Source organism: Branchiostoma lanceolatum, chromosome 7 (genome assembly GCF_035083965.1).
Source record: "Branchiostoma lanceolatum isolate klBraLanc5 chromosome 7, klBraLanc5.hap2, whole genome shotgun sequence".
In the NCBI taxonomy this organism is placed as follows: Eukaryota; Metazoa; Chordata; class Leptocardii; order Amphioxiformes; family Branchiostomatidae; genus Branchiostoma; species Branchiostoma lanceolatum.
The window spans coordinates 17117971-17142434 of record NC_089728.1 but is presented as its reverse complement, the minus strand read 5'-3'; the positions used below and the strand labels follow the sequence as shown (position 1 = coordinate 17142434).

At 41.2% G+C, this 24464-nt stretch overlaps 1 protein-coding gene across 1 annotated transcript in view; it reads right to left on the bottom strand.

Annotated features, from left to right (window-relative positions):
• Window positions 1-1225: 1225 nt before the first annotated feature.
• The window catches only part of LOC136437944 (galanin receptor 2b-like), a 28368-nt gene continuing 5129 nt past the window's right edge, over window positions 1226-24464 (bottom strand). The window contains exons 2-3 of the mRNA XM_066432540.1: window positions 4599-4784; window positions 1226-4171 (exon numbers count right to left, since the gene is read on the bottom strand). Coding sequence (XP_066288637.1) covers window positions 3362-4171; window positions 4599-4724 — 936 coding nt within the window. The 5' untranslated portion in view covers window positions 4725-4784 and the 3' untranslated portion in view covers window positions 1226-3361. The remainder of the gene's footprint in view (window positions 4172-4598; window positions 4785-24464) is intronic.

Genomic DNA, 24464 nt, shown 5'->3' with positions numbered 1-24464 from the left:
CGTCTACACCAGACTCTACAGTTCCCGCATTGCCGCCTCATCATTTATTCATGCCCCCCTCCCCAACACCCCAAGGACCGCGTGTAATTGAAAACATTCTACTTCCCATATATCTCACCCTTTCCACCGGGCCCTATGCAATATCTGCTGAAGATCGAGTTTCATCCAGTTACCAAGCCGTTCTTAAGTGATAAAGAGGCGGCTCAGGTGTCGTAGTAACCAACCATACCTCCCCCATTAATGAACCGTTTTACGGCATCCCAGGTTCCGCAAAGTTAAGCCGATCGAGGCGCTCATATTATCGACCTTGATATCCGCATTCAATTATCGAGGAAGCTACCAGGTGCAACGATATGTATTTATGTGGGAGCCTTTTGAATAGGTCAAGCCAAATTTCAGACATAAACATGAGATTGAGGTTCTCTCGACTCTAATGAACTAGTTAGTGTTTCTCATGTGTGGTCTTTAATTGCAGTTCGTTGATTATGCAAATTAGATTTTGACTAACATTACATGTGTCCACTTCCTGTTACTCTAAATGTGGCATACAAAAATACGTAACTGCGAAAACACAGTCCAAAAACAATACCACCCCGTAAATTAGAAGCCTCTTTCACAGTATGCCTTGTATAATTGCAGTTCATTGATTATGCAAATAAGGTTTTGATTAACATTACATATGTGAATTGATTACTTTCTGTCACTCTGAACATGACTAGAATATAGAAAATTTGTAACTGCGAAAAAACAGACAGTCCCAAAACAATATCTCCCCGTGAATTAGTAGCCTCTTCCATTGTATGCCTTGTTTAATTGCATTTCATAAAGTTCTTGATTATGCAAATGAGGTTTGGTTAACGTTACATATGTTTATTGATTACTTCCTGTCACTCTGAATTTGACTGGCCTATAGAAAATTTGTAACTGCTAAAACGCAGACAGACAAACCAAAAAACAATGCCTCCCGTGAATTAGTAGCCTCTTCCATTGACCCCATGACCTGTCATGTCTGGTAATTCCTGTCACTCCCGTTAGTCTGACGTTTGCGGTGACACCATCTTTCCACTATCTTCCTGCCACTCTACTAACAGGATATTCAAATAACTACGGACAGACAAATTCATAACTAATAGACACACCTAAACAAAACATCTGCCAGTGCACTTATAAGGATGCAAATAATGTAATGATGATATCATATAAAAATGACAGACTGACGAGTGTTGGTTCTGTGTTAACTTTAATTTCCGTTTAATTACAAGTACATAATATCTATAGTATCGTAACTTTAATCTAAAAAAAAAGTGGTGATGCTTAATGTGCTGATTACAGGCTAAAAACTTCCACACACAAGTTGACAGCATTTGTGCAATATATACGCAACATATCGATTTATAATAAACAATAGTCTCATCTAAAACAACGTTTCATGATATCTTCACAACTACACATTTGAATATCTCTTAAACATAAGATACAAGTTTTTGTTGAAGTTAATGTTTGGATTTTCTGATACAGAAAATAAGTGAAAGAAACGTTTACTTGCTTATTACACCCAATACATTGAGGATTCTCTTAATTATGCATTTGTATTGGTACCATCTAGATAGCACATTATTTTCCTTAAAAGATATATATTCTGATACGTGCCGATGCCAGTCATAATGTATGTCAGAGTAAATACTAGTGTTAATTAAGAAATAGTCCTATACACAAAGTTGAATATCTGCACTCCTTGCAGTTTAAGTGGCCAACCAACTTGTAATAAACCCCACTTAATCTCTCGGTGCTGATTGTCAGTAGTTCTGATTGACCGTTCCTATGTTAACCCGTATAAAGGTGCTTTCCCACCAGGGACCAAAGTGCATGGGAAAGTCAACAAACCAACCGATCCTTAAATCCAGAATCAGTATGGATGTCCCTATAATCAATCTACCACTCATGTCTGGATTATAGAACTCACGACGCATATCCCTAAGGACTGTTTGAAGCATGATATCCCATATTTCCCCTATCCGCGACCTTGCATCAAGTGCGTACTATGCACTTCTCTGACAAACGTAATTCTATGTTGACACCGTTATTGAACGCTAGTATAATCCAGCTGTGAAGAAACACCTAATATCAGGAATTTGTCTTATGCCCCACTTGCACATAGCCGAACATGGGCTCACGACCTTCCCCTACCATGATTTGAAGTGGTTCATGAGCTAGGTCGGCTGTGAATGGCTGGTGTGCTATCCAAAAATGTCGCCATACAAGATCGTTTCCAGCTAGCGACATTTTGGGATATCCCAAATGTGCTTCAGAGCGGCTTTGGATGGGGAGCGGTTTTGGGATACAACATCTGGTGTTCGGCGCGGTTGGCTGGTGATCGGCTCCTTCGATGTTCAAATCATTCGGTTGTAGACAGGAGGTCTGGAATGGGTTGGCTGGTGTTTGATAGGTTGGTTGGTTTGTTGGTTGGGAGTAGGTCATGAACTGGTTGGGAAATGGTTGGGACATGATTGGCGCTGAAAGATAGGCGTGGCCTAAAACTGGTCAGCCTGCCCCCGAACTACCGCCAATCTTGGTTGGCTCTTAGTCGGGAGTCATGATCGGCTAAGTGTAACCGAGGCTTAACGTATATATATATAACGGAATGATATTCTACAAGACAACTCTCTCAATATATCCTCTTCATTCTAACACAGGAGGCCTGCTCCATGTGACTCTGCTTTACATTCGATATGTCGATCGATTATTGATTTTGCATTATTTACAATTTTCGCTGCTTTAAAGCATGCAAAACTAACTCTTCTCCAGTTAATGGCAGCTGCAGTTACTCTTTCTTAATCAATGCAATATATATATAGATTTAGCAATATAATTCATATAGATTTAGATACGCTTTGTTGATTTTTCTTACTTCTTATAGAATTATAATTTGTGTTAGTATTTACACATACTTTTGAAAGTAGTGTGGTTTGAGATTGATCAGTATACAATGTGGATGAAAATTTGAATGGATTATGTCAGAAATCTTCTGCTATTTGATATCTTATTATTTAGTCTTAAGAGTTCACTTGTTATGCTCCGGTGTTATCCCAAAGCTGTTGACGTTATACTTGAGAGTACGATGTGATGTCTGTAAAGAAAAGTATGATATTTGTAACTGGTAGTGTTGTCATTATGGTGCAGCCACGTTTATATGTTCTTTCTGCTGTTCAAAGAAGATTTCGATAACTTCGGTTGGGTGCTCCTAGCCTTCACACGCCGGGCCATCAGAATCATCGTCTCCCAGCAAGCCTGAAGGAGTCGCCTCGTAGTGATTGCCATCCGTTTGTACGAGTCCGTCAGGAACTGCTGAACACGCTCGACCCTACCCGCGCTTATGGCACGCCAACTCGCCCACAGCCTTTCTGAATTCCGTGGATAGAAAGGCATAGATTATAGGGTTGAGACAAGAGTTAGCGTAAGCCATGCAGTGGGAGAACAGCTTGAGCACGTAGGTTGTCATGGTGTAAGGAAACTCTCCGAAGTTGACCCACAGGTGCATGATGTGGTGAGGTAGCCAGCAGATCCCGAAAACCACCACCACGACGATCAACATCTTCGTGATCCTCTTCTTGGCGCGGTTGGCCTGACTTCTCTTGGAGGTGTTGTTGAGACGCTTGATGACCAGACAGTAGCAGATGGTGATGATCATGAGAGGCAGCACGTATCCGAACGTGAACTGGAACGCGATGTAGACGGGGCGTTGGTTCTCGATCTCCTCCCAGACCTCGATGCAGAACTCCTGCTCGCTTTTCGAGCCGTGATTGACGATGTCGTAGTACACGAGGTACGGGGACGCCGTTCCCATGGCCAGTACCCACACCACCAGTTCGGCCAGCCAGGCTGATTGCGGCTTGCGGATGTCCATCGAAGTGACCGGGTGAACCACGGCCAGGTAGCGATCTATCGCCATGGCCACGAGGTTGAAGATGGAGGCCAACATGGTCGTGCATTGGCAGAAATGGACAAACTTGCACATGAAGAGGCCGAACACCCACTCTGGTAGAGAGTACACCGTGGCTTGGAAAGGTACGCAGAAGATGATGAAGAAGAGATCTGCGATGCTCAGGTTGAGGATGAAGACGTTGGTGGTGTTTTGCATCTCCTTCCCGGTACGGAGGAGGACGGCAATGACCTGTGTACGGGAAATAGCAAAAACATCTCACAAAACAGCAATTGTGACTTGAATTGACCTCTTTCCAACTACGGCGGCCATTTTGAATTTTCCCGGACAGTGCACCAAAACGAGGCTGCAGTCGGCGCCCCCTACTTAAGCATGTATCACAGTTTAGTTATCACCCTCTACCGTGGCATATGTGTATGTAGCGTGTAGAGAATATTGCTGTGGACATTAGGGCTTGATATTGAGTATAAACGAAATCTGAAAATTTCGCTCTTGAAACGAATCCAAATTCGCGAACTACCGTTTGCTTTGCACCAATATCCACATCCAAGTATAATTCATATAATCATCGTATTCAAACTGGCGATGATATTTCGTTCAAGGTAACTAACTAAGCTGCTGTCCACTGTTAAGCTGATCGTAAATAGAGATGACCTACCAGGGCATTTCCGAAGACTCCAAGGCAGAAGATGAAAGCAAAGATGGCGGGTACAATGACGGACTCTGGCCGGGGCTCGTCGGCCGCTAGAGACATGTTGGCAGTGGTGTTTTCCTGCAAATCCATCCCAGGAAAGCAGGCCTACGGGTCAGCAGAAGGAATCGTCGCTGCAGCTGTTACAGTCACCTACAGAACACAGAGAAAAATACTTATGTTTAACATATTTATCGCATACTTTATGTCAAAAAGTGTTTCTGTCAAAAAACTTTTCCACGTGATAACTGATGTCACACAAGGGTATTTCACCAGTTTATTAGACAACATCTTTTGTCATTCCTTTACTTGGGAATTGATGAGATAGCACCTTCTATCTTATCTTTCACTAGTAGAGTAGACTATATCAAAATGTCATGCAAAAAAGGAGTTCAATTACCTTTCCAACTATCGAGTTTTCTTACTCGAAATCATTCTAAGAACTGATTAAATGTGATAGATTATCAAGTCTCTTTGGTAACAAATTGGCACTTATGTGATCATTCTTACACTGTAAAAACGGCACGACATTACGATAAATAAGTCTGATTGCAGTCACTGTTGCGTCTTCGGCCACGTGAATTGGTGATTGGGCTAACTATTGTGCAGACTGTAGGTTGTAAGAACGCGTAATAGGTCTTTGGTTCGTTTCATTGCTCCCTTCCCAACCATCCATTACGGGAAAAACGACAGACATGGGTTTATGAGCTACATCTATCACCATTTATAGATCATTTCAGCAGTTTCAAAGATTTAATATATGGGAATGTAACTACATATTGACATCAAATAGTATCAGGGAGAACGCTGGAATATCTGTTACGTTCTGAATGTGAATGAAAGACTAAAAAGTCACAGCTAATACAGTGATTGCATTTTGCAGTCATCAACAAAATTTTCATATTGCACTTTAAACCTGTATTTTAATCGGATCATATGTATGTGAATCGAATAAATGGAGTATCCCGAGCGCTCTAATGTTGCATGAAATCGCTGTATCGTTAACTCATTGTTCGTGTTGAGCATTTATTGAACGGATACTGGAGTCTTAAATGTTGAACTAGTTTGAAGGAGGATGGCATAGAATACGCCACTTTAGGTTTCCCCCTCCTCTTGAACCTGTTTTTATCATTTTTGTGTTATTATTTTTTGTTGTCTATTGTGCAAATAGATATACAAATAAAAACACCAGGCCACTGTTACTCCACGTCTGACTTCCATATCAATAGGTATGGCTCATTGTTATAAATGCCACAGCGGATATTTGCATTATCTACACCAGGCAAAGCTTTGCGCACAAAGACCAAGGAGCGCCACGAATATGTATCAAAAGGGTTACCTCTGCAGCCCAAAGGTTGCAGGATATTGCACATAAAAGAATACTATCAATGTACTGATTAGAATTAGTTCCAGACCTATGTCCCTGTACTGTTATCCGATGCAAATTTAGTAATGCTGCCAGGCACTCTTGTCAGCCAATGCTGCCACACAAATTGTTACAAGCAGCATATCTCGCCACAATTCTACACTTTTGTCTGTGAATCGGATATTCACGTGGGATTTTGCTCCGATTTGGTTTACCGAAAGCCGTAAGTCCATGCGATAAAGGCATCTCATACATAAATGTATGGAGAAGGACAATTCAATTAGATTGATGCGAAGCAGAGCACCTCTTTGAACTCTGTGCCAGCTGCAGAAGGTAAACGTCAAAGTAGCCGGTTCCGGTTTGTTTTTAACCGTTGCAACAAATGAATGTGTCGAGTGTAACCTATTGGGTTCCAAAGAGTTCACGAAAACTGCCAATACTTACCGATGTGGGCGGTCGACAAGAGGCGATAAAACTGTAAACATTTAAAATCTACTTACGATTTATGTTCCGATAATTCTTTGCTATAGCATTAACTTAAAGTCTCTTGGATGATCTTAGCCCCATAGTGGGATCGAAAATGCTTAGTATGTACACTCCCAAGACTACACAGGTGGTGCCGCCTACTTGATTCAGCCACCCGCAATCACCCCCCCCCCCCCAAAAAAAGTGCACCGGCTGAAAAGTTTTGATGCAAACGGCTTCCAAGGCCGTGAAGAACAAAACAACATGTACTATGAAAAGGAACCAGCCCTGCTAAATGGTTTTGCTCCTAAGGCAACAGCAAGTAAATTTTACGGATGACATCCTCCGCAAACTCCAAAATTAATGACATAGGGCGAAAAAAAAAGGCGGCCAAAAAAACAGGATTCCTATATTTTCAAATTTTGAGATCATAATTCTTGTTAAACAAGAATTGAGGCGACGAAATATGATATTATGACCAATAAGTCTTTTAGTCCTGTATCCATTCGTATATAATATAAAACCTCCTTGATTCAGCAGTAAACATGTCCTTGTAGTTGTGTATACATCTCAATAGACTAACTACAACAAATGCAGAAAAGAGGTTGTTGTACCAGTATACCATCATCTGAAGCAACTACACTAGTGCACTGGGTATCCATATGCGATGAAACACCTTGTGTATACAGTTCAATTAACTAGACCCCCCATTATTTATATAATGTCCTTGCTAAAACAAATGCAGAAAACAGCTTGTTATTATACCATCATGGGCAGGAACTACACTGGGTGTTCATATGCAATGAAACACCTTAGACTGTCAACGGTTACGACATATTTGCCAATTTTTGGCATGTTGACCACCATCGGAGGGCAATGAAATTTCTTGTTTTTTATTTCGAAATCAGGCGAAAATTAATGAGCGCGCTGATGTTATCCATAAAAATTACTTGCTGTGGCCTAAATACAAATTAAGAGGTGGGACGGGAGACACGCCAGTCAAACTCCCAGCACAAGAACATTGGTGAACCCTTACTTTCACACTGTCAGACATAGGAGAACTTTCCTTCCAACAGTAGGTTTACGGAACAAACTTCCAGGGGCAATATTTACCATTAGAGATAGACAGGAGTTCAAATGTGAAGTTAATTCTTTCTTCAGCTCACACTGACAGAATTCTGTCTCCCCTACGAAATTTGTATAAATAAACAAAAGAGACGATGCTCTCGATTGATAAGCCTCAAGATTTACCCGGGAAAGATGTATATAAGATGGTGCAAAATGTTGAATATTGCAGCAAAAGCTTCGACGGCTAGAAACGCATCGATCAAGCAACACGCCAATCTACGTGACGTCACTGAGGGAATTTCAAAGTTGGAGTCCCCTTTTTATCATCCTCACTGAATATTGCAAGCCCAGATCGCAAACCCAGTTGACATGAAAACTGTTTATCAATCAGCTCTGTTTAATCCAGATGAGTATAATAGAAGATCATTCGATGAATTGTTAAAGATGACTGGAAAGGCAGACGCTTCATCTGTAGTACGCAAGTTACTCACTACACCTACGGTAAACTTTCCAACGTCAAGTAAAAGAACGTAAAAGCTAAGTGCACTGCAAATTACAATGTCACGGTCGAGCAGAAAAAAAACAGACCGAATTTTCCGTCTGTCCACTTTTTAATGTTTTAGAGTACATTGATTCCTCTCATTAGCATTCTCCACACGTATCCAATCTTGTTACCCATGCAAGGTCTTCACCATAGCCATTTCAAGATAGCTGAGAGGCCTAATAGTGTGTGGCCGAGCAGTTGTGTAGGGTGCGTACAAATGATAGTATACATTCATCTTCAGGAAGACAGCCTCCTAATCGTACAGGGAATCAAATTCTAACCACGAAAATATATACACCACATCTTTATCGTGACAGGCGTGAGTTAAGACGGAAAGATAATATGGATAAGGCATATACTGCAGGACTTTATTACCGGTCAGATGGGAGACAGTGTTGATCTAGCAATATTCTCTTCCTCCCAGACGTGTTTATCAAAATGGGTAAGAGACACGGGGATCTCTCTTTTCCTTTGAACCGTCCCAAGCGAGCCATGAGCATGCTATCTTGGTGATTTATGAACCTTCAGATAGAATCATGACTAATAGCTGTGCAACAGTAGTAGACGCACAGTAGGTATGATTAAAAATAAAGGACCGCCCTTTGTCAGATAACAAAGGAAAAATAATGACCAGGAGATAATGAAAGAGAAGTGGTCAGTACAGGCAATTACAGTTCCTAATGAAATATACAATGAACACACAGCTAGGATCACACCAAGGTATAATCAATTAATACAAATAAGCGAGAAAATGTAATTAAGAGAGTGCGTTTTGAAAAGAGATACAATCAACTCGATCAATGGCTAACGCTGCGTCAGAAATTAGTTTCTCTGGCTCATTCTGTAAGAATGAATGAACTTAATTATTCGACAGTTGTACGTGATACAATGTATGGCAAAGATCTCAAAGCAATAAACACAATAAGACTCATGCAAGTATAAGAACTATAACTACGGGAATACTGAAAGAATGGTGGACTAATATTGCTTACGTTAGATTAGTTGTAATGCGGAGTTTTCCTACCTACGATGTCATGAACACAGCAGCATGAAATTCAGCACCTCGGACAGCTTCGTGCTTCTGTTGCAATGATCATGCTGAGATTTTCTCTTTCAGCGCAAAGGTCATGTCCTTTAACGCACAGCACAATTAATATTCAATGCCCAGGTGCCTTCGCGGAGCCAAATTGGCACGGCCTTAGATGGCCCGCGGCATCCTCATTGGACAAGGCACAGTCTCTGCGCAGAAGTAGTGAGGAGAGTCCTCAGAGTGCCTTTCACATGTGCATCGACCCGAAGGACCAGATAAATAATGGATGCGCTCAAATAGCTTTCATCACTCTCTGTACGTCCTGTCCTTATGGGGGTATATGCGGTGACTGCCTTAAAAGTATAGCATGTAATTCGAGAGGCTGAGGACACGGTAAGTGTCGTGCATGACCCTTGAGCGGCATGGATTGACAAAAAGCAAATACGGGTAGGAGGGTGAGTTTGAGAGGACCAGCACTTAACGCACACAAAAAATTACCACTAAAAGTTCAAATAACTCTAAAGGCTGATGATAGAGCTTTCCGTGAAGCCTCTGCTGCAAAGATGGAAGACTGGACTAAAAGAATCCCCATCAATTTTGTATGTAGGACATATCCTAAATGTCAATCGTCGCATTTTCACTAAATTGGAAATACCACTTGTTTAAAGTTCAAAAGGTTCTAGTGACACTCCGTGGAGGGAATGTCTTGATAGATATCCTTCTTACGAGTAATCACAACACACGCACAGCAAATTGCAGATGCTAGGGTCCGGGTCACATGGGATAGAAGTAATTTTCCTGTGCAGCAGTACGTGGGTTGAATATGTTGTAACCCCTTAGAAGCTTCATCACATAGACCATATGCATCATCATCGGCATGTTAGTAGCAGAAATGTAGCTACACGGAAGGGTCAGAGTTCGTCTAACTATTGAAGAAACAGTCACTCTTTGAAAGAATCAAGTCACTCTTTGAAAGAATCAAGTCACTCTTTGAAAGAATCAAGTCACTCTTTGAAAGAATCAAGTCACTCTTTGAAAGAATCAAGTCACTCTTTGAAAGAATCAAGTCACTCTTTGAAAAAATCAAGTTACTCTTTGAAAGAATCAAGTCACTCTTTGAAAGAATCAAGTTTTGAACCATTCTTTGGATTGATTAATCATGAGTATCCAGCTACGGTGGTATCATTTCAAACAGTCTGTTTCGTTTTAATGCTGGAAGGATTAAAGCCTTCCGTGAAACAGTACGTTCACTTTGTATTCCGTCTTCTAAGCGGAAAGAGCCGAGTCCTGTAATTGTCTCATAATTCACACCCAGCGTAACGTCCATCGGCGACTCAACAGTTTCCACGCGTTGGTTCATCGTGTTGTCAGGCGATTCACGTAACTAACTAGCCACTAATGCCGCCGCGGGAAAACTCTAACGACGCCTCCCGAGACAAGTATTCTCTCTAGTGTTCACTTTCCTGCCTGATTGATATATGAAAGAGGAATATCAATGGATCCTCCGCGGTGGGACCACTCTACTTCACTCTATGATTCAAAGAGCGCGGACCTCGTAGCTTTATATATACCAATTTGTTTGATGAATGTTTCTTTAACAGCAATTTCATTGGTATCACATAGAATTTTTGAAGTGTTCACATGTGGTATGCCAATTATTTCTATGTCATCTAGCACCCGTGGGTGATGATATTTGAGAAATCAGTGTAATAATACGTTCTTTGAGCCGCAGCTCTCGTCCTTTCATTTGTTAAGTCCTTTTGTTGACGCCCTTGAGGACACATTCCTTTGGTTAAAGAAACTGAGGTAGCCAGATGACTGAGTGGCCTAGCAGGGTGACCTTTTCTTTAAAGTTTGTACTTTGAACGTTAAAGATTATAGGCACATTCCTACTGCTGATACTGTCAGCATATTCTTTGGTGCTTTTTCACATCCTTAATGCTACTTCACCTATATCCTGGAGTCTGCAATAAGAGTTTATCATACATAATCAATCTGGCAAAATAATGAACCATTAATTTTGTTGTTGTATGTCAAAATATTAGATTACCTATGTCACTTACGCGATTCATATTATATTTCATCTCTAGTCCTGTTGATGCAAAAATATCACAATTTTAAAGGACCACCCGTGGCGTTGAGAGTGGCGGCTTTTTGTAGAGGCGTAACCGTTTTCCGCGAGGAGAATCCTCCTCAAAATGATCTTGCCACTAATTGCCTTTATAGAGCAGCTGTTGTTCCTTTCTCGGATTGACAGTGCTAAAGATAAAAAATTGTCTAGCACACAAAAAATTATACCAAAACGGCCGTTAAGTTCCACACGGCCAAGTCGCAATCAACGCATTGTTCCACACCGTAGTTTAAATCCTCCCATGATGTCTGTTCCATTCTGGTGAGGAAAGTTTTTGACTCCCATGATTTCTGTTCCATTCTGGTGAGGAAAGTTTTTGACCCCTATGATGTCTGTTCCATTCTGGTGAGGAAGGCTTTTTACTCCCATGATGTCTGTTCCATTCTGGTGAGGAAAGTTTTTTACTCCCATGATGTCTGTTCCATTCTGCTGAAGAAAGTTTTTGACTCCTATGATGTCTGTTCCATTCTGGTGAGGAAAGTTTTTGACTCCCATGATGTCTGTTCCCTTCTGGTGAGGAAAGTTTTTGACCTTATCGTCTTCGAATGCAGGGTTAGCAAAGCTTTTTAGACAGTGTTCTAAATATATTTGTCCGTCACATTTCTGGCGGTATTACTGATGTTGCATCTAGCATATACTCCAATCTATAACATTTTTTAAAATCCCGGATATATGTGAAATCCCGGGTTTAGGTGAAGTAGCGTTACCACTAATTCTATCAATACATTTTTGTGTGCTTTCTCCCAGCCGTTGTATAAATGCCTTACCATAATTTGATTAAAATAGTTCACCCTTCAACTCAATATAGTTACATTTCATTCAAAGTCCACCATGGGGCCCTGACGGAAACTGCATGACCTTTACTACCGCTTTTTAAGCACTTCATAGCCTTGTTTATATTCATTTCCCATCCCCATTGTCTGCCGACGGGTCCTAAGGTCCCGGATAGTAATGACTTATCGCAATCAGAACGTAACAAATTACCGCCGTATCATCCGCATCGAGGTCAAAGGTGCAGGTAATAGGATGATGACTAATACGGTAAGGTCTTAACATACATAGTCATCATCTAATGAGCTCATACCCATTCAAAGGGCATCACGGAAATAAGGAACTTCCGCACGTACTCCCCAAAGTACTTTAAATTACTTTCGGCAATGTCGGAACGTCGTGCACACATTTGAAATGCTAATGATTCGTGTTTTTTTTTTAAACCACAGTCAGTAAACTCTCTTTGACATTACTTCATCAATGTCGTTTGTGACATCATGAATATTCCAGGCTGGTTAGTAGTTTGAAAAAGTGATTCGAAATTCAAAATACTAGATAGTTGATCGCAGGAAATGACTGATGGAATGGAAAAAAGCAATATCAAAGACGCAGAAAAACCTTTTGATATCAGGGTTTGTTTGAAACTGTAAAGTTAGCTGAGCTGAGTGGTCCGATGTATGGGGAAAAATGTACGTAACACGGCCATAGCCCTATATAAGAAAAACTAATGATCTACTCACTGACTTCTGATGGAAATCAGAAACAGGGGCAACAAGGGTCAACAATGATATATGACCAAAGGGAATGTAACTCTTTAGGGGTCCCATAGCCGGTAGGCACCGTTATGACCCCGTCACACAGTCGACAAGGTTTGGTCGTATTTCTTGATAGCTAGAAAGTCGCCGAATTTATAATCGTCATAGGATTACGGGTATTTTTCACCTGAAAGGAAACCCAAGCAATATTAGGGCCCTAAAATCGGATTTTGAAAGTCAATTTATTTAGTAGTTTCAATACATTATTAAACAACACTGTCACAATGTATAGCGACGTCCATCATGCAAAAATACGACATCGTTGTCATGTGAGAACTCACTGAACAATATCGCCAGGGTTTTTGTAGGCTCGCAAAACTAAGGGAACCAGCGTACGACACGTTTTTGCACGGTTTTAAAATGATCAAAGTATGAAGTCATTACGCAAATGTGCTAAATAGTGTTAGTAAATGTAACTACCATAAAGATTTCGGCATTTTTTCATTCCCATATATTTTGGTCCCTAATAATGCTTTGGTTGTCTTTAAGATCTACGCTATCACCTTGAACGGGGCTCGTGGACTTTAAAGTATCTGCCAATCTCTTAAAATCGTGCGATGATCGAGGGAATACCGGGCGTATCACGGCCGCAAATGACATTCAGAGCTATTAGACTCGTCGGCAGATCGATTTTCTTGCGGTGTGACAAGGACATTAAGCTTCACATAGAGCCAGATACATTGTACGACACTCTAGTAACAAAACTCAAACAGATGGGTACGCCAGATGGTCTTCAATCTTTTCCTAAGAGATAGGGGGTAATGGAAATGCCACAAACGTCTCTAGCCCACAAAACTGCCATGCAGAAGTTAATGTGACGCCGATGCCTAACTCAAACAAATGGACGTTATTTATATGTAGCTCAAGGGACTTTTACCCGTGTCACCTTTCCGAAGACATTGTAATGGAGAGCTCATTCCTACAAGGTAATTGAAGGCTGCGAAGGTGACTGTCTTGGTAATGAAAGTATAAACAACTCCCGTGGCCTTTGCTGGTTTGGAAGGGTTAGTTTTATGTTCAACCTTTTTTAAAGACATATAGGGTTATTACTCATTGCTACGCCCCCAAACGGCACTACAGCACGGGAGGTCTTGCACCGAATTGAGCAGAATTGAAACGACGCTTACATTAGAGACGTGTTGAGATCTCTCACAAGTAATCTGACGATACCGAAGCGCTTGTACTCTAGGGAACGGACGTAGCCTTAACCAATTACCGTCGGTTATCCCTGAGGACGTACAAGGTTGGCTCCAATACCATCCTCTCCGGAAATTAGGTATGTCTAAGTTCTAACAGGGATCATCGCATTAACCTTTATTGTACCTACCCAACATCAAAGTCAGAATGCTGTTCATACCAGATCCGGGATAACGTTCTATACGGGTGTTCCGGACCGGTCTGTGTTCAACCGTATTGCCCGGTATTTGAAGTTGTATTGTACGGGCTTCCATCAAATGATTCGAACGTGTTTCGCGTGCACCGGTTGCGCCGCTGTCGAAAATACCGAATTCGGCTGTGGAATCGATGTTGTTACAATTTTTGGTTCGAGGACACACAATTCCTCCAACTTCTGGCGCATTTCGAATTCACAAAATGTGTGTTTTTTCGGTCGTCGGGGTTCCGACCCGCGGTCAGGCTGGTCCCTCGGGTGATGGGGAATACAACCTGGTGTATTGTATATACGTGGCGTCGTGTGGCGCAAGTGTAGAACGCGTGGCTGTCAAACAATTGGACCCGGGATCGAATACCAGGGTTGCCCAGAGACATGTCCGAACTTGCGCCCCGACGTTGTGCCCTTGGGAAAGGCACTTTACACGCATTTCCCCCCTCAGTTAGAGGGACAAGTCTCCAACGGCAGCTGTCTTCAACTGGCGGACGAGAGCAGCGCCAGGCGGGCTGGCGTTATCAAGGCGGACCTCGAGTGTAAGAGTCATCCGGCAGCTCGCTGCAAGCATCCCAACCAGAACCAGCACGTCTCCCTCTAATTGGTGCCGCTGGAGAAGGCGGATACCCAAAGTGTGTGGGTCTCAGATTCGCAACCTGTCATCCACCATAAACAAATTCACGCGAAGGCTACCGTTACAATTGACACGGTCACCATACTCGATCTGTATTTGTATCTATACTATGTATCTATACTATGTATCTGTACTATGTATCTGTACTATGTATCTGAATACGAATAAAGATAATACGAGTGGTTGCCATACATTGTATATAAACAGCACGTGGGTGGAGGGGTGTCGTATGATTGAGATTAGATTAGGTACGATCACTGTAAAATGATACATTAAAGGGAAATCATGTGTAACACCTTGTCATTTTTGTCCCATTTAGACAAATTGGACGCGGAAATACGACCACATCTGTGCGTGAAATCTACGTCAGTGCTACTCTCCTGACGTCCTTCCTTTCCTACTGACGCATTTATCTTTATGAAAATGTGTTAAGCATTCGCTATTCGATTCAATACATGTTGTTCAATAGCTCTTATTGTCTTTGGTGTCAGTAAATGAAGTGGGTGGGTGACGTCAGGAAGCCAAACATCATTTCACGATGCTCGTCAACAAAAAAAGTTTGACGTTTCACGTTGACGTAAACGGTTGGTTGGCAGAAGCCCCGAAGCACCCACTCCCCTGCGGGATGCCGTAACAGCAAAGAAAGACGTGTTAAACAGTAAAACCGCAGGGAATTGATTGTCAAGTCTGTATAGATCACGTCAAATCACGATCTCATCAAAGTGAAGGCCGTATAGAAATATCATGATCATGCCTGAGTGTGCTAGTGTGAAAGCCCAGCTGTATTAGTGGGAAACATCGTTAGAGATTTATCTTTAAACTAAAAAGAAGAGCACATCTCTTGAGCTCAACGGATATACCGTTATCTTGGGTAAAGTAGCATTTTGGACGCTGAAAAGGATTGCTATGTCGCTGGCGTGAAGGAGGTTATCTACATCAGAGTAAGAGTGGTAGCGCAACTGTATCAGTGGGAAACATCGTTTGAGATCAATCTTTAAACTTAAAAAAGAGCACATCTTAACGGACATCCCGTTATCTTGCACAAAGTAGGACTTTGGACACTAAAAAGGATTTTTATGTCGGTGGCAAGAAGAAGGCTATCTACATCAGAGCCAACCAATATTTCTTAATGGGGTGATGGGTGCTACAAACTCCCAGTCACCTTCGACCCCCCATATGTAAAAGCGTCAACACATATCACTGCTGCTTTCAAGACTCTCTCTATAAAAGATTCCCCTGTGGTTATAAGTAGCACTGTTATCACTTTTTGTTCACTTATTAATCAGTTTTATTCATATGCTTTCAGATAATGTTATGGTAATATGATTTACAGTGTTATATGCACTAAGTTATTTCTACTTTCAGTTATCTTCATAATCATATATTGTTTGTAGCCCATAGAAAATTCAGTTCGGAAATACGTGGTTCCCTGGTTATATCATGAGTAAGGGAGCATGAAAATGGACCTACTCGTACCATGGAAAGTGAGGTATCAAAAGCCATATGGTCGGAATACCTGAGAGGTAGATAGCGAGTCATAATCCTTGTGATGTCAGGGAAAACTTTCAACTCTTGGACGTGATATTTTGGTAAAAAAAAGAGATATGATACTAAAAGTTGAACTATTGTAGTGTGTTGAGTAATTTTGGTATGTGCATCTGCGTGCAAATGGACTTTTCCGCCAATGGCAATAAAAGACCTTAAACACTATTCCTCACCATGCGTAATGACGGCAAAATGGATCGACGGAAATGACGTCCCCGGACAGGAAAGGTAATTCAATTCTCTTGCACAATCTGGCAGGGAATCTCCGTCTCTTAACACGTGCTTTAAGATGGAAAAAGGACTGATGACCAGCAGGTATCAGTACTACACGTAGATGAGTTCGGTAATAATTGATTTCATCTGCAGTTATGTATTCACAGATAGACGGCACAGTAAAGATGAATCGAAGCAGAGGGAGTAAAACCCTTGACTTATCACTGCATGCAATGAGAAATGGAAGGCGCTTGATTTCCGGTCCAAGAAGTCTGCTTCCCTCACCCTTTTTTTGTACGGCATGATCCGTCCTACCCTCTCCCGAGGCAATCATTGTGGGATCTCTCTCTCAACCTCAAGTTCATCTTCAAACGCCTTGACGCACGCGGGTCCTTCCGTTCAAAGGCAAACTGGAAAGCAGCGATAACCCATCTAAACTCAAAAGGCTGAACGCATCTCTCAAACAGTCTGATAGATTTCGCACTCAGTATTGAAGATGAACAATCTGAGGCCAGAGAACATTGCCTGAAAACTCTTACGCAACCATCCGGATTAGCTGCATCTTTATGCATCAGCTATGGGTGTACCGGATTGGACTCGACCGAGCGGTAAATTGTTTTCCTAATAGCTACAAAATTACACGTCTGTTGACGCAGACAATTGGCACTTTAGCACAATGGTAGACCGTCTGTATAGACCTGCGTGTTATCGTCAAACTTGGTAGAAATATAACAGTTTATTATAAGTTCTTGCCCGTAGGCTAATTACAAGAACATGTAACATGAAAGGACGGACAGACAATGGGTAACAATATAGCATGTGACTGTTCTAGTCTAAATACGAACACGAAATTATATCTTATTTGGGTTTGACGTCGTTTAATGTATGAATGGTTTATAATCACAAGTAAAAGGAATGCACGACAGCGGCAGCCAACAGGATGAATTGTTGTTGTAACATTTAAACAATTACAAAAATATGAAATCCGTTCAGGAGAACAATTAGATACAATATAAACAATATATTTTTCAGAGACAGTGGAAGACGAATGATCCTTCTTTTTCTGTAATGTGTGGGTTTTGTGATGTTAAGAGGAAAGTTGTTTTCTTTTTGTCTGTAAACATGGAGAAATTCGGATGGAATTTGGATGGCTTCTTTAAAAATCGCCTTTCTTTCTTGATCGTAGAAGGGGGAATTTGACCACCGTGTTTGACATGCTGTATTTCGTAAGTTCTTTCACAAACAGTTCTTTCGGTAAAAATATAAGTACGCGAAGATTATGTTGGTTAGTCAGTTTAGTTAAAATCCTCCTACACCATAAGGTGTATAGGGCAGTGCCCATCTCCGTTTCATAGCCCTAGGCCACACTGTGGTGCAATCACTGCAGCAGGGGGCTAGTCCACTGGCAAGAATATGTTTGTAAGAGCAACAAAACAAATTCTCCGGATCTCTAGCATACTTTCGTACAGACGCTAAAGAGAAGGGTGTCAAGTTGAGTGAAGAACAATTATTGATCGGTGATCTGTTGTAGTTTCCAACTGCTAGATATAGTTGCAAGCTAGACTACATGAAAATACAATGATTGCTACAATGGGGCATAGGAAGACATAAAAAAACGCACAGTCATGGGAAGGTTTAGTGAGTGTGTACGCGCGTGAGTGAGTTTTCTATTCTTTGGTGTTGTTCACTAGGTGCACGTAGCAAAAATCTATCACCAAGCTTAATGGAGATTTTCTTTCTTTCTCTAGAGCCTGTCCTAGTCCCACCGAAATGGCAAATGGATATGGATCGTCTCCGAAAGGATACAGCTCTTCAATACGTAGTTCGCCTCGAAGCCCCTGCAACTCAATTCCCTACTTCTACCTATCAACTGATACCTAACATTTACCCACGGTCTCCGTAACCTTGCGGGTCAAGCCTAGACGTAGATGGAAGGATTTGAGGTACTGCTTAGCCGTGCAATCTCCATCTATTTGTACAACACTCCTCACCTCGACGGTCTCAGTAAGACTCACTGCAAAATGAACTATCCATCATGTCCACCGCAGGCTGTAATATTCACCTGGGTTGCACAATTTAGGGCGAGTTCGGCTCTTCTTTACTGTCAAGAACTAGGCCCTGGGGGCGTTCGGGTGATGGTTACTCGTGACACGCCCTGAGCAAAGACCGCTACGTACACGGAATCAAAATAACTTATGTCAGACCATTGCCAAAGCATGCCCCTGCGGTTTATTTGGTCACTACTACGTATACACCAATGGTGGTGAAATACAATCCAGAGCACACCACAAACATCGATAGTACTGATATATGCAGTTCAAAAGTTAAATGTATATGTTTCTTCTTGAACCGGATGATTCTTCCAACGATATTTAGCCAATTCCCCATTAAAACACAAGAATATGATCGGAATTAAGAAAACATAAAGAGAGGCTCAAAAAAGGTATACAAACAAAACAAGAGTCCGTAGGACACAATTCTCCGTGAAGTATTTATAGTATGTACAAGTATTGACCCACACAAATTGCATCTCTGCACAGTCCAAGTAGTGTTTTAGAGCAAGTAAAGAAAAAGTGTTTGTTTATCTTTTTCTTTCAATACAGGAGTGGTCAACCTGCTGAAAAGTATGTTTTTACAGCATGGCACAGATGGGATCTAGAAATTCCGGGAAAAGTCACAAAGTTAGATCTAGATGGCCCCTTTTCAATTATCAACGAACCATTCAGCCTTACAACTAAGATGTATCAGAAATCACAAATATGCAGTAAATCCTCTTTCCACAATTTATTGCAGACCGGCCTGATCTATAGCTATCAAGCTATTTGCAATAAAAAAGGCTAATTTATATCATCGTAACATTTCACGAAGGTCAAAGGTCACCGGATCTAACCACCCGGAAGTGACACTGGCGCGCGCACTTTTCTGAGAGATATTTCTCAACAATCTTTCATCCCCTGCGTAAACTTTTTACATTGTCACAACCTCCGTATTATAAACTACAAGTGTGGTAAGTTTGAAGGTCCAGAGATTTGCCATTTTCACACTGTGCGTAAAAGTGCATCGTCCGTCCCGTGCGCACATACTGTATGCGAGTGGCGAGTGTATACGGCATACTTAATACACAGACTGGAGGTCACTCTGTACATGTTCGCAGCTAAAACTCACAATTCCCGTTGCCGCATTGGTATGTAACTTGGTATATCGTTTGCTAGGTTGCGTGTGGTGATGCACGTTGTCTATTTTTCAATGTAACAGTGACTATACGATCACAGCAAGTAAGGAAGATTTCTACCCCGTATCTGCCTGAAGTATTCCAGTCATGCATAACGGATTATAACATGGTCCCTATGGCAGGGCAGTGGGACATAGCATTAATTATAGGGGTGCAATTACGATATTGGATTGACGTTTAAAGTAGTTATGGTGTAACAAAGCTATTGTGCATCACCACGCCGAACCAGGCAAACGATATGCCAAGTTACACACCAATGCGACAACGGGATCGTGAGTTATAGCTGCGAACGCGCAAACAAATGCATTCCCAATACTCCCAGAAGGAGGTCATCCTCCTTCCCGGAGTAACAAGGGGTTCGGGAAGGTAATGGTACCTTTTTTTAACTGAAGAAGCAAATATACCTGCGTCGAAAAGAAAATTTAGTCAAGTTATGTTATGTTGCACGTATCTGCCTTGTTTACATTCCCTTTGGGGCCTTGATATTCACACAGAAAATCCACTTAGTTCTGATTATTCATAGGTAATATGTTATTCAGGTTCCCAAACATGCATGTGCCGCTAATGATTTAAGCCTGGGATGAACAGGAGTACTGTGTGGCTTATCAGCCTTCTAACTAAGTGACAACAGCAAAATGCTTTAAAAACAACAATTACCTATAGCAACCCACACTCAAACCAAAACCTCAAAGTTGTCACGTTTCAAATTTAGAGGCAGTCATGCTCACCTATCTACCACGTACACGGCTTTACTTGGGCGTACCCATGCAGTGGGGATTGTCCAAAATTACTACCCAATACTACATAATCGCCTTCTTCCGCACAGGGTAAACCGTTTATAAATATCCACAGGTGTCCAGAAAATGTATCCGACGCGTTCCACAGAACACGATATTGGGAAGGATTTTTTGAAGCAAGGCAAAGTGCCTGATGAATAAATGATGAGCCAGCGACAGACAAGACATAGAACTGTTCTTAACAATCAGAGGTGAAATACGTCTCCTTTCACCTGCTCAATTAGCTCTGGTCCCGGGAGAACTAATGGTTGTTCTTAAGACTATTCAGGAAAGACGGCCTCTCTTAAGCCTTAAGGTTGGCACTGTGCAATGTTAGACATTGTCATCGATTTTGCTGCAAATGACGTCGCTGCAAACAGAAAACAGATGATCACATTTGTTTAATGGCTAAAGTTAGAACCAATAGTCCATTTGCAAGGAGCTCAAAGAAGAGAAAGAATCGCCAGTCAGAAGCTGATGTTCTCTTATGTTTGGAATGAAAAGGCAGCTGACTTGATCGCGCAATGTCACTAATGATGATTGGCTCTGAGAGATATGGTGGGACAAATTGTTCTCAAGCTATGGCATGGTAAGTTGAAATGATATGACATTAAGGTTGGATTATGAAGGACAAATACATAACGGGCAAATGTGAAGGTAAATGAACTTAGCATGGAATGCCATAAGCCTAGACTATATTCACAACATTAGCCAATCTTTCAGTCTTGAACACTAGTTTAGACGTACAGAAAAATGGCTATTCTAGGGTTTATCTCCATAGCTTTGCTAAGGGCATCAGTAACAACGTCCCGGTTGCCATTGGTGTAAAATGTCAGACATCCGGTCAGCATCTTCGGTCTTTCAGCTCTCAAATCAGGACATCTTGATAAATATTTGACAAGCCGGCTGTAGCCTGGGCAGGCGTCTTGCCGTCTGTCTCGATCTTGGCAAAGGTGTCCGCTTGGTATTCCTTGAGCCTAGAATTTGTCAGTGTCAATTGGTACTGCAATCAGCGTTTTTCTGTGACGCGCGCTAGATTTGTCACCATCTAGAAACGTCGCAGCGAATGTCTGTAACAAATATGAGTGGAACGTCGACTAAATCATTTGACGTATCTACTCCGAACCATCGTTCAATGTACTGCATAGAAAGCACTTGATGACGTCAACGCCCTTTGTACAGGTATAAAGTGATTCATCCCGTTTTATTCCTTTGAGAATTATGTTCTTGCTTTTATTTGAATGTGTGGATTTGTAGATATTCTTTGATTTATGAAACGATGAAGTAATATACTGGTGGAACCCGCAAAAGGCAACCCCAAGATTGGCTAGGAAATCTATTTGTCTCCGTTAACAACCTGACCTGTTAGCGCTGATGGTGTTTTCAAACAGTCATGCTATTTCTACTCCTTCTTAACGTTATAGTAGTCTCATTTCCTGCTATACTTATACTATTCTGTACTATTACGTTATGTAATGCCATCTTCATTTTGCTCGGTATGTGTCCTATTGTAGCTCCAGTGCACTTATCTGATCGTTTCTCTGTCGACGAGTCTATGGACGGGTGATTCGACAGAGGAGTGGACAATGAAGCTACAATAGGATGCAGAGGCATATCTGGCTTCATGTTATTGTTATATAATCCCAAAAGAACAGTCCCTGGGGGCAAAGACTAAGAGAATCGCCAAAAACTATACCAATTCAGGGTTAGAGACACTGGGTGAGAGACACTGTATTCCTCTCCCCTGTATATGATGGTTTCTGATATGTTGTAATGATAAAGTATATGCCAATAGTTATAGACAGCACAGTTATCTTTAGTTTTCTCAAAAACATAATTACGGGGTTTTAGTTATGGATGGGTCATTTTGAGACAACGTGAGGTCAACATTCAACCTTGACAATGACCCCGGGAGCACGGCGATGCCGATTGTAGATAAAAACAAGCACTTTGCAAGATTGATACATTTTGCACTGTGACACAGTTGCCAGACTAGAAGCCAATGGTAAGTGGAACATAAACAGATTATACTTTAATTACCGTAATAACATAAATACGAAATACGTGTAGGATTAGCGTGGGCCATGGATGCACCACTCTACAACAGTTGATATGGTTCATTAAGAAAAAGGGCCATTAGTATGTGTAAATATTTAAAGGACTATTGCCAGTCTTACGTGGTAATGTATTGCCGCAATGCCTGTAAGATAAATTAGTGGGGTCGTGTGGCGTAACGGCAGCGTGTTCGGCCCACCCAGCGGTCCCGGGTTCGAATCCCCTGACGTCACTAATATTGTGCCCTCGAGAAAGACACTTTACACGACTTTTGTCACTCTACCCAGGTATAAAAAATTTGTATATTGTTCTTTGTACGACTTGACACTGTTAAAATTTAAGAAAAAATTAAAAATGAGTGCAGTGCCACGTCGTCCTTGTCTGCCCAAAAGTGAAGTAAAAAAAAGAAGATAAATTACCGTCCTTACGGCCGATAACACTATCGCACACTCTGCAACTGAAGGACTCATGCGTGCATTAGGATTTTAAATTCCCAAGTGAACAAGTATGACAAAGTGTTCAATATTTCTACCTTGAACACTCGTGTGAAGAAGGATTTAGAGGGGGATTTAAAAGCGCTCTGCCTCATCAGAAAAGCCTGAAGACCAAAATGAAAATCGTTGTCGGAAAGCCCAAAACGCGCCTATCGGCTGAGGAAAATGTACACGTCCATCTAGCTTGCTCCTGTACGGGGTATCATCGTATGAAGATGATATCGTATATGCTTCATATACACTTGGGAGTATTTTGCCCTTGGCTCTGTTTTGGACAAAGTATGTGGTCATGTTTCCAAATGTTTCAAAAAGAGAGAAGAAACTACTACGTGATCAACATTAGTTTAGCAATAGTCCACAGTTCGTCTGTTTTTTAGTTTTCAATGTTAGAATGTAGCATTTTATCAAGTCATGTTTTGCATTATGCTTCTTATAGACCACGTGTGGTCATCTGTGTATTCAGCCCATTTTGGCAGGAATATGGTATTTATTATTATCATTACTATTATTATCATTATTAATAAACATTAATGCATCCAACATGGAATCCGAAGTGTCGGCCACCCGTACTTCACCATAAATAAAATGATTAAAACTTTAATTAATGATAAAAGAAAATTAATGTGGAAAGTACCTGACATATACAATGTATAACAAGATATATTGGAGGTCAACCGTTGTAAAATGATAAATATTAGACATATATTAGAAATTTGATTTATGTATTCTAGACCGTGGTAGTTGAAGCTCCCATAAGCGACAAACCTTTCAAACCTGCACCCAATATATCAAACTTAAGCTCGATTCTTTGCCCTGAACTGTATTTATCAAACTGCCAGATTCTAAGCCGATATTGCCACGTATTGCAAAACGTATCGGACAGTTTGTGATCTTTGTTCCTTTCTTTTCGTTACACCTTTATGATGGAATATTGATATCGCTTGAACGTGACAATGCGTGCAGTTTTTCAGCCGTCGTATATACAAAGTAATCAATAAAATGAGCATCTAAAGAATCACACACCAAGCAATTTCGTGGCCCGCACAATCACTATATGTTTGAAAACGCTTCAACGGTTTTTAATGATTAGTACAGTATGAAGTATCATACATTTTGTTTTTTATCTTTGCGCAGAGGGAAAAATCTATTTCTTAAGCCACGGTTAGCGAAATAGAATTCACATTAAGTATTAGTCAAAGGCTCTATGTGCCAAATTAGATTATATTTGGTGCAGCGTACTGGTTATAAGTTATTATAGGGCCAATAACAGGACTACACTCCTCACTTTATATTGATTATAATCATAATAA